This window comes from Podarcis cretensis (genome assembly GCF_951804945.1).
Source record: "Podarcis cretensis genome assembly, chromosome: 6".
Classification (NCBI taxonomy): Eukaryota; Metazoa; Chordata; class Lepidosauria; order Squamata; family Lacertidae; genus Podarcis; species Podarcis cretensis.
The window spans coordinates 50907963-50918497 of NC_137175.1; the positions used below are offsets into that span (position 1 = coordinate 50907963).

General features: G+C 45.7%; 1 protein-coding gene across 3 annotated transcripts; it reads left to right on the forward strand.

Moving 5' to 3' along the window:
* Positions 1 to 331: 331 nt before the first annotated feature.
* Positions 332 to 7239, forward strand: CDC20 (cell division cycle 20). 3 transcript variants are annotated; one of them, XM_079980386.1, is made up of 11 exons: positions 332 to 508; positions 1215 to 1434; positions 1676 to 1818; positions 2843 to 2939; positions 4302 to 4430; positions 4653 to 4849; positions 5304 to 5398; positions 6002 to 6233; positions 6313 to 6438; positions 6578 to 6695; positions 6858 to 7239. In XM_079980386.1, exons 1-11 carry the CDS (start codon positions 464 to 466, stop codon positions 7028 to 7030), a joined length of 1575 nt encoding a protein of 524 aa, XP_079836512.1. In that variant the 5' UTR covers positions 332 to 463; the 3' UTR covers positions 7031 to 7239. The 3 variants fall into 3 exon arrangements, with proteins under 3 accessions (XP_079836512.1, XP_079836513.1, XP_079836514.1); XM_079980387.1 differs by lacking the exon at positions 332 to 508 and adding an exon at positions 590 to 610; XM_079980388.1 differs by lacking the exon at positions 332 to 508 and adding an exon at positions 722 to 742.
* Positions 7240 to 10535: the final 3296 nt, after the last annotated feature.

A 10535-nucleotide genomic window follows, 5' to 3' on the forward strand; every position in this document is an offset into this window, starting at 1 on the left:
ACGCAGGCGGCTCGTTAGGGAAGCAGCGACTTCGGAGAGCTCTGACCGCACCACGCGCACCCGCCCGGGATGCCTCGGCGGGCGATGCGCACACGCGAAACATTCCGCGGCCCTCTCGCGACTGAGCCGTAGCGGACGTGCGCTTCCAAGCCTCGGTTGGAATTCTGGAACGTTATTGCGGCGTCCGGCACCATGGCAACCCCGCTGCCCTCTTCTCTCCCTCCTCCCCACTCCGCCACCGCCGCTAGGCATCATGGGAAGCGCCCGCACTCAGGAAAACGCCCCTGCTTTATCCATGGAGCCGCACGACTCCCTCCCAGAGACTTGCCCTAGCAGAGCCCCGCCTCCTCGCCGTCGGAGAGCCAATGAGAGAGACGAAGACTGCCCGTTGGCCTCGGCTTCCCGGCAGCCGGCGCGTTCGAAACGGCCAATCGCTGCTCGGAGAGGCGAATTTAAATCGTGAATGGCGGAAGGGCTCGGCAGAGTTTCCTCCAGATCGAGAAAAAAGGTGAGTCCGGTTTGTTTGCCTCCAGGCGGCCCGCTGCGTCGCTGCTGTGGCTCTTGGAGCCTCTCCGCACCCGCCTGGCTTCCCTCGATCTCCTCGCCGCCTGTAGCGCTTTTTCCTGCCCCCCATCTCCGCCGCGTGGCCCGGGGTGGGGCTGCCCACCCTGCGCGGGGAGCTTCCCGGGGCTGGGGCTGGGTGGATGGGTGGTGCAGTAGACCACGCCGAGATAGAAAGAAGGTACCCCTGCCACTCTTTTTAGTGCCGCTGCTGAAAACGGCTGGGGTCGCAAGGCATCTTATAAAAGCAGTGCACCCTTTCAGGAAACCTCCGGGGGTCGTAAAGTACGAAGAGACATTCCACTTAGATGCAGAACCTGTGTCTTCAGGTGGAGGCTCCCATGGGTCGATGCTGTTGCATGGGGCGCAGAGTCGGGGAGTTCCTTTGCATTTAGAAAAGTAAATTTTGATGGGAAGGGGGTGCAATATGGCCTTTCTTGAAAAACGCAGCTTTCTATATAGAGGAGCATTCAAATGTGTGTGCCTCCATCTGATCCGAATTTAGACTTGCTAGCTTAGGGCTAGGCCAAACTGACTGGGAATGGGGAATAACACGCGTGCTCACCCAACCCTACTGCAGATGTGTATTGCATGGTCTCTGTTGGCCTTTTGTTTGCAGCTGCTATTTATTTTATCTGGCTTTATCCTCTCAGCGCCCTATTCACATGGCACAGTTCCTGTTTGAGAGTGACTTGCATGGGCTGTTGAAGCTAGATGCCCCTATTCCCAATGTCCCTCCTGCCCGATGGCAGCGCAAAGCCAAGGAGGCTGCTGCCGCCAGCTCTGGACATACCCCAGATGCTACAGCTCCTTCACCCATGAAGCCAGCTAACAGACCTCACAGCACAAGCAAGACCCCCTCCAAGACACCAGGTAAGACTCCTGTTGTATCTTATGAGGGTGAGGACACATCTTAATGTTTGAGGCTATGGGTTGACCTAGCATATGTCATTAGCTTGTCTTGTGGTTTTCCCCCAACTAGATGTTGGGAGTGGCCTATCCACTACATCCCTTGATGACACTGTGGAATAGTCACAGAAGTACTCCTTTCTATGAATCAAAACTTATCTATCAATAGATGCAATAGATTTTTTGCTGTTTCTCCATCTTGTAGGCAAGTCTGGTTCTAAAGCACAAAACACTCCAAACAAAACTGGAGGGGACAGATACATTCCTAATCGCAGCGCTATGCAAATGGATGTGGCCAGCTTCCTCTTGACAAAAGAGGAGTCCTCTGATGATACTCCCACCAAGAAGGTGAGTTTGTGATATTAAAGAACTGTTCCTCGTGCAAGCCATATAGAAATGGTGCAGGGAGATATTGACACCCAATAATTGGCAAAGCAGGCTTCCTGACAGTAGGTTAGCAGCTGTAAAGAGACAGGTGATAATACATGCTAGATTTCTGAAACCCAGCTATTATACAGGCCATTTTGCTCATATTAGCTACAAAATCAAGAATGACCAGTACACAATCCTAGGCTGTGATTTATGGGTAGCTAAGTAAATAACTCAAGCTATGTGATACAGGGCAGGAGAGCCTATTTCAACCCAAAGATTGGATTTGAACTTGTCCACATTTCCAGGGGTTGCTTTCTAGCAGTAGGAAGGGCAAACCAAACAAATTCCACAAGAGAGAAAATGCATGTGCCTCTTCTTTCCCTTGTCACAAGCAGGTAGCACACATGTATGCTTGCACCTCTGCTAGCTCTTTAGAGAGGATCTCTTAAGTTCATGCAGAGAGATTGTATATCCAATCTTAGTGTTAAGCATCACATCCAAGATCAGAGTTTTTAGGTAAAAGGTAGCATTTCTCCTCATCATCCCCCCTCCAGTGCCAGTGAGGGTGGATGGAAATGCTGCCCTTTACTCTTATCTCCAATCTTAGGATGGTGGTGTTTAGCGGATAAAATTACAGAAGATTGACCAATCTTCACCTGCTTCCTGCTTTACAGTATATTGGCTTGTGTGGGTGACGATGAGGTAAGATGTTATGCCATACAAACCTTCCAGCTCTGATTTGGCTCTTGTTGCTCATGTCAGCCTGCAGGCATATAATTGCTTAGCTGTCTATACTGTAAGAGCAAGGGAGCTGGGAACCTTTGGCCTTCCAGATGTTATGGGACTCAAAACTCCCATAAGTCCCTGCCAGCATGGCATGTGGCTACGACTGATGGGAATTTGAGGTCAGCAACATCTGGAGGGATAATAGGTTTTCCATTCCTGTTGTATGACAAACTACTAATTATTTTTTTTAATGGGACTGCTTTTCCAACCCAAGGAGCATCAGAAGGCCTGGGCAATGAACCTGAATGGCTTTGATGTAGAAGAGGCAAAAATCCTGCGACTGAGTGGAAAGCCTCAGAATGCCCCTGAAGGTAGGACCAGATGCTTTCCTTGTGGGTGAAAGACACTGAAGGTGTCTTCATGACCCCATGAACCAGAGCACAAGAGGCACTCCTGTCTTCCACTGCCTCCTGCAGTTTGGTCAGACTCATTTTAGTAGCTTCGAGAACACTGTCCAACCATCTTGTCCTCTGTCGTCCCCTTCTCCTTGTGCCCTCCATCTTTCCCAACATCAGGGTCTTTTTAGATGGTAGAAATAGCAAGGATTCTAAAGGGATGCCCTAAATGGCTTTGGCCCAGCATACCTAAAGGAGCGTCTCCACTGCCATCGTTTTACCCGGACACTGAGGTCCAGCTCCCAGGGCCTTTTGGCAATTCCCTCCATGCAAGAAGTGAGGTTACAGGGAACCAGGCAGAGGGCCTTCTTGGTGGTGGCGCCCATCCTGTGGAAAGCCCTCCCACCAGATGTCAAGGAAATAAACAACCATCTGACTTTTAGAAGACATCTGAAGGCAACCCTGTTTAGGGAAGTTTTTAATGTTTGATGTTTTATTGTGTTTTTAATGTTCTGTTGGGAGCCGCCCAGAATAGCTGAGGAAACCCAGCCAGATGGGTGGGATATAAATAAAAAATTATTATTATTATGATGATGATGATGATGATGATGATGCTATGGTGGTGCTTCCTGATAATCTAGTTCATGCGGATGGCACCCTCGCCCTGCTATGCTGTGACTTCAGAGTGAGAATTGTTCAAGGCAATTATGCCTTCCTGAGTGGTAGGAAAGTAGTACTGCCAGTCTGCAGCCTAGCAGTGACTCCGGTTTATAGGCTACCGCTTGTGTAATTCTGTATTATGCTAGTAAAACAAGGTGGTTTGCTTGCATTTTGTTCAAGCTATTAGGATTGTGCTGGTTCGGGTCACCAACCAGAACCCATAGTCTTTCACATGAAACAACAGCAGGGAAGTCCTTTCTTGAATTAGGGTTCTCCTTTTTTTTAAAAAAAATAGAATTAACCTCCTTGATGCAGTGCGCTCTTGTACATGTTTATTTGGAGGTTCCATTTTCCTCAGTGGAGCTCTCTCCTACATATGTATGCAAAGGGTTGCACCCTTAGCTTGAAAGAGCAGCATACCTCAAGTGCAGTGCCTGTGAGGAGGAAGCTTCTCTTGCAGATGGTTTGATCTGTTCATGGTGTGGTGGTGGCCTACCGCAGTTGCTTTGCATTTTGACAGAATTAGCTGAAAACCCAGATGTGTTAGAAGACTTATTAGGCCTTTCAGCAGCTGGGGTAAATGAGTTGAAACTAGATCTATGTCAACTACAGTGGAAGCAAATACATGGTTGACTTTGGTTTGGGCTGCGTAATCATGGTCACTCTTCCCCACCCCAGGATACCAGAACAATCTCAAAGTGCTCTACAGCCAGAAGAACACACCAGGCTCCTCTCGGAAGAATGGTAGATACATAGCCTCCATGTCAGACCGTATTCTGGATGCCCCAGACATCCGCAACGACTACTGTAAGTAGCTACAGTGCTTGTATTTTATAGGATCCCTGTCAGTTCTGCGATGATGTAACGTGTTACAGAAGACTTATGCCTCCATGTGGTATTTGCCTTGGCTACTGTGGGTGGAGAGGGAGGGGTTGTTAGAGGAATCGGAGCCATGTCAGGCCTTACAATGGGGGATGGGGAGGTGTGCAGAGGAGGAAGGGGCTAGTGGCGATTCATCTATTGTTTTAGATCTGAACCTCATCGACTGGAGCGCCCTCAACTTCCTGGCTGTGGCTCTGGATAAAACAGTGTATCTGTGGAACTACGAGTCCCGAGAAATAATCCAGCTCATGCAGATGGAACACCCAGATGACTACATCTCTTCTGTGTCTTGGATCAAAGAGGGAAACTACCTTGCAATTGGCACAAGTAACGCAGAGGTTCAGGTAGGGGTTATGCCTCTTTAATGACTTGATTAAGCATTGTTGACTTGACTACTTGCCAAGCAGCATGGTTTACAGAGATACTCATGACCTCTACCAGAAGTTCATAGAATCTTAAGAGTTGGGAGGGACCCAAGGGTCATCTAGTCCAACTCCCTGCAATGCAGAAATCTGTGTTATGTGGTTACTCTTTGGGGCCACGAGCTACCAGCAGGTACCTGGCAGGTTGTGGGAACTACTGAAGTGTGGGTATGTTTGTGGTTGAGGCATGACTGAGCCTCCTTGAGGCATGACTTTGAAGGCCATGGCTTGGTTGCATTTCTCCAATTGATTTTAAATGGTTTTGGCAAAGTGGGCTTGTCTTGGTATATACTCTTCTCCATTTCCAACCCCCCCCCCCGGCAATATTCGAGTTTAGCCAGATGGTTGTACTAATTATTGTCTGTGGTGATTCTAGTTATGGGACATCCAGCAGAAGAAGCGTCTACGAAACATGGTCAGTCACTCATCCCGTGTGAGCTCCTTGAGCTGGAACAGCCACATTCTATCCAGGTATGGCCCAAATCCCAGACAAAGGGATTCATGAGAGCATTACTTGCTTAGGCTCAGCCTATCTGCAGGACTGTATTCTTCTATACAAACCTGGCTATGCTCTGAGATCTTTGAGGGAGGCCCTTCTGTCACGCCACCCTCACAAGCATGTTTGGTGGTGATGCGGGTGGGGCTTCTTGATGGCTGCTTGCAGACTTTGGAGCCCCCTTCCTAGAGAGGCCAGACCTGGCTCCCTCCTTGTCCTCCTGCTGGCAGGTGAAGACTTTTACTCCAGTAGGCTTCTGAGAACTGACTGTTTTTTAGGAAAGGGCTTTTAATAGTATTGTTGTTTCAACTAGTTTTTTAAAAATATTTTTATGTAGTTTAATATTATTGTTTAATTTCCATTTATTATCTTTTATGTGTGTATCACTTTATTGTCTTTATTCATGCTTGAGGCCTGGTTCTGGGGGGAAAGGCAGGATATAAATATAACAGCAGGAGTACAGCAAAACTGCCTTCTCTGGAACTTTTTTTTTTCTTTCCTAAGTGAAGAGGTGATATTGGTTGTCCTTAGCACTTGAGTTTGGGTTTATATACTAAATCTTATGCCTCTCTTAACAGTGGGTCACGGACCGGTCACATTCATCATCATGATGTTCGTGTGGCAGAGCACCATGTGGCAACACTTGCTGGCCATACGCAAGAGGTGTGTGGGCTCAAGTGGTCACCTGATGGTCGCTATCTGGCCAGTGGAGGAAATGATAACCTGGTAAATGTCTGGCCAAGCATCCAAGGGGATAGTGGATCATTTCAGCCTGTGCAGACTTTCACGCAGCATCAAGGAGCTGTTAAGGTAAGTAGTTCTTTATCTAGGAGGCACTTGACATGTTGCTGGCAATAGGGAAGATTAACCTAAGACACCTTTCTTCTAGGCTGTAGCTTGGAGTCCATGGCAGTCCAATGTGCTGGCAACAGGAGGTGGAACAAGTGACCGCCATATAAGGATCTGGAGTGTGTGCTCGGGTACCTGCCTCAATACAGTGGATGCACAGTCTCAGGTAGGTTCACCTAGTATTCTCAATGGAAAATAAAGAGCAATTCAGCATTGGATACTAAGCTGATGCTGAGTCTCTTCAATTTATACATGAGCATGTATTTCGGCTCTTGGTACTCACTGTTTTATGTCTGACATGACAGGTGTGTGCAGTACTTTGGTCTACAAACTACAAAGAACTTGTGTCTGGTCATGGCTTTGCCCAGAACCAGCTCGTGGTATGGAAATACCCATCCATGTCCAAGGTCACAGAGTTAAAAGGTGAGTTCAGATAGATGGTATGGAAATGGCTGAAGTACCAGATTTAGCCAACTTCTAATTTGTGGGTATTGCTGCCTTCATATAATGGAAACAGCCACACATGCATCGTTCCTTCCACTTGTCTGCTGGAAATGGCACACCTTTGTTTTTAATATTCCCCAGGTCACACAGCTAGAGTGCTAAGCTTGACTATGAGTCCAGATGGGTCCACAGTGGCATCAGCAGCAGCAGATGAAACACTGAGGCTCTGGCGGTGTTTCGAGCTGGACCCAGCCCGTAAGAAGGAGAAAGACAGCAGCACCAAGAGTAGCATTATCCATCAAGGCATCCGCTGAGCCCACTCTAACCTATTGCTTTGTGTACAGAATTTTAAACAATTTAATAAATATTTCACTCTCACTTAAGAAAGGGGGTTGGTGCATGGGGTTGATATCTAGGATAGGATAAAAGCAACAGACTGATATATCAAAGTGGATTTAATTGTTGCTGGCTATCTGGCCTGTATCATTTGTAATAAACCAAATAAACTACTGATGGAAGACCAGAGTGCTTATCTTAAATCTAGTGTTTCTGATGTTTCCCAAGAGAATATGCAGCCCTAGCCTATACAGACAACAGATACACAAAGTATGAGGTGTGTTGAAAATGAGGCTTTTAATGTTTTGAAGTAAACAAATGATAAGGTATCTAGTACTGTGCATCAAGGTGTATGGAAATAGTCATGAGCAATTATCTTGGGTGTAGCTAAGGTGCCCATCAGTAGCTGGGCTACTGACAGTGATACAACATGCACTTTCTACCAAGGGCTGTTTAATTCCTTATAGGGCTAAGAAGTGGCTACAAAGGCACTTATGGGGGCTGTAAGACCTTATTGTGGCAGAATAGTTGGATCAAGCTACTCTGATAATATGGTTTCTAGATTGTATTCTTGTTCAAATGCTTGCAGTATATATTCTTCCATACAGGTACTGTTCTTATCAATTAAAAAATGATCCTTGCTGCTGTGTACTAAAACTTTGTAAGATTTGAGGATAAACAGTGTATGGTGAAACGTATACATAGCGCTATATAATTGGTGATTGAATCCTATTTGATTCAATCACCATCTCTTTAGATTCCCCAGCCACACCCAAAAGCTTAAAACTATTTAATAGAGTAGCAGGAAGTAGAAACTGTTTGATATGTGCACATAGCTGAAGATAGGAAACATGGGCCACTTAGCTAGAATCGATATCAGAAAGTAGGGAGGGCAACGGGCTACCTTTGTTGTGCACTTTATAGGATTGGATATTGGAAGGAGGTTGTGCTTCTAGGCCTGGGATGATAGTAACTAAGAATGCCTGTATTTTACTGCAAAAAAGCTGGAGCTGAATTAGTGGAAGGCAGTTTACTACCAGGAACTGAGCTGTGCAGGCAGGCCCTGACAGTGAGGAATGTTTCTGTCTGCCTCATTCCCTTTACAATTTTCCCCCATCCCCAACTATAGACCAAGGAAGTAGATGCATCCATGAAGTTTTAAAGTCCTTGTGCATCTCTCTTTACAGCATATTTTAATACATGTAATCTGTCACTTCCAGCATATAAACAGATGAGATAATGATTAAATCCAGAGGATGGGTTGCAGCTCCATGGTAGAGAATCTGTTTTGCATGCATTGGTGCTGGGTTCAACTGCTGCCATCTCTAGCTAGGGCCTGTCTGAAACCACAGAGAGCCACTGCTGGTCAGTGTATATCAGTGGTTCACAATTGGTGGCATGTGGATGATAAAGGGTCCGCAGCTCCATTCGCATAACAAAAACTACCAGAGATATCAAAATTTTCAATGGTAGGGGGTCCATGACTTGGCTTTTGAAAAACAAGGGATCTGCAGTACTTGGCTAATTGGATATCACTGGTGTAGATAATGGTTTGATTAAAATTGTCACAACTGGGTAGCTTCTTATACTTTAAAAGCTAATTCAGGTGCCCCCTCACAGTGTGATCCTATACACATCAGCTACACACAGCTCTTTTTAAATGGGACTTGCTGCCATAGCCTACCTACAAGCAGGAACACTTGCAGGATATCTGCAACTAAACTTCCTGTTGTATTTTAGGAGGTATATAGTATTTGAAATCTGTAGATTATCTCAAAAGGTTCCTTCTGCCAATGATTCCATGAAATACAGAATGGCTCTCTGTCACAACTTCAGATGGTAAGAGAAGCTAACATCAGTAACGGGAATTTGCTTCTGCGGCCTTATCTAAATTGGGATGGACAGCAGTCTCTTGGTCTGTGTCTGAGATATGAAAACTAGGGCTTGTGTATATTATTGACTAATTAAAATAGGTAACCACATTGACCCCTACAGATGCTCTTTGTCATGGAGAACTCGTTACCTGTAATGAAGGAATAGTACAGGAGTAGTGACTGTTGCTGTTATGACCTGGAATGGGCAGACTTAAGTCAGAACTTGTGTTCCAAATTCTGGCTTGGTAGAAAGTCTGAGCCACACAGGCTGCTGTGGTTAGTAGAACTTAAATGTTCTAGATAAAAGGCAACATCAAATAATTGTTGGTTCAGCTGTACTGCTGCCTTCCAGTTAAACTCATCTGGCCAAATTGGGACTGCAGTTAAAACTGAGGATGTTTTATTAAACTTCACTAAGAGGAAGACTTTTTGCAAACGAAACAGTTGTTATAATATATAAATATATAATATATAAAACTAGTGCTTTGTTCCTAAACAAAGTGCCTGATCCTAAACAAGACTTGAAGCAACTACTCAAGTTTGGAGTGGCTGTTCTAAAACAACTAGAGAAGCATGGCGCTTCCATAAGGACTATTAACAAGAAGACATACTATCCAAAATGTTTACACTTGTCAAATTTGAATAAGCTGCTGTGAGCACTTGTGTCAAGATAGGATACATATGTTGAGCAGTAAATGCTGTTGCCTGTTCAGTAGGGAGCACATGAGAACAGCCTATTGTTTTTAATCATAAGACCACGGAGCTCATTTTCCCATATTTGCGAATAGACTGGGCAAGGCCAAACAGTTCCAATAGAAAGCCATACAGGTAAAGTCTCATTTGGAATACACTGTCCCATCTTCATTTCATTAAAGTAAAGGGAACCCTGACCGTTAGGTGTAGTCGTGGACGACTCTGGGGTTGCGGCGCTCATCTCGCTTTACTGGCCAAGGGAGCCGGCGTACAGCTTCCAGGTCATGTGGTCAGCATGACTAAGCCGCTTCTGGCGAACCAGAGCAGCGCACAGAAACGGTGTTTACCTTCCTGCTGGAGCGGTACCTATTTATCTACTTGCACTGCATGCTTTCGAACTGCTAGGCTGGCAGGAGCAGGGACCAAGCAACGGGAGCTCACCCCATCGCGGGGATTCGAACCGCCGACCTTCTGCTCAGCAAGCCGTAGGCTCTGTGGTTTAACCCACAGCGCCACCCATGTCCCTCCTTCATTTCATTACTCCTGCATCATTAGTAACCAGGTGTTAAACCATAGCAAAAGAATAGCAAGAACAGGCATGCATAGTAGAATAAGCATCTTTTACTATTGCTGAGTAGTATATCCCTAAATTCCCTTGCATCATAATAAAATACTAATTCAGAACAGTGGTGTAAATGTAGAATGCTGTCATAAGCATTAGTTGAAAGTTTCTCACACATGCACTGAAGGAAGGAGGCAGGACACAGCAAGGGATCAGCAGTGGAGAGATTTAAGTGTTACAAAACCTTGTAATTCAATCTAACAATAAACTTTGCTTAAAAGTTTTTAAAACAGGACCATCCTATCTGAAAACTGGCTAAAATAGCTGGTGGTAAAAGCTGTAGTAGTACATCTA

What these genes read in the sequence shown, in the direction of transcription:
- CDC20 (XM_079980386.1), top strand. Translation starts at nt 464, where the DNA reads ATGGCGGAAGGGCTCGGCAGAGTTTCCTCCAGATCGAGAAAAAAG. An exon ending in GACCCCCTCCAAGACACCAG is followed by an intron (nt 1,435 to 1,675) that starts GTAAGACTCCTG and finishes TCCATCTTGTAG; the next exon opens with GCAAGTCTGGTTCTAAAGCA. An exon ending in CAGTGGATGCACAGTCTCAG is followed by an intron (nt 6,439 to 6,577) that starts GTAGGTTCACCT and finishes CTGACATGACAG; the next exon opens with GTGTGTGCAGTACTTTGGTC.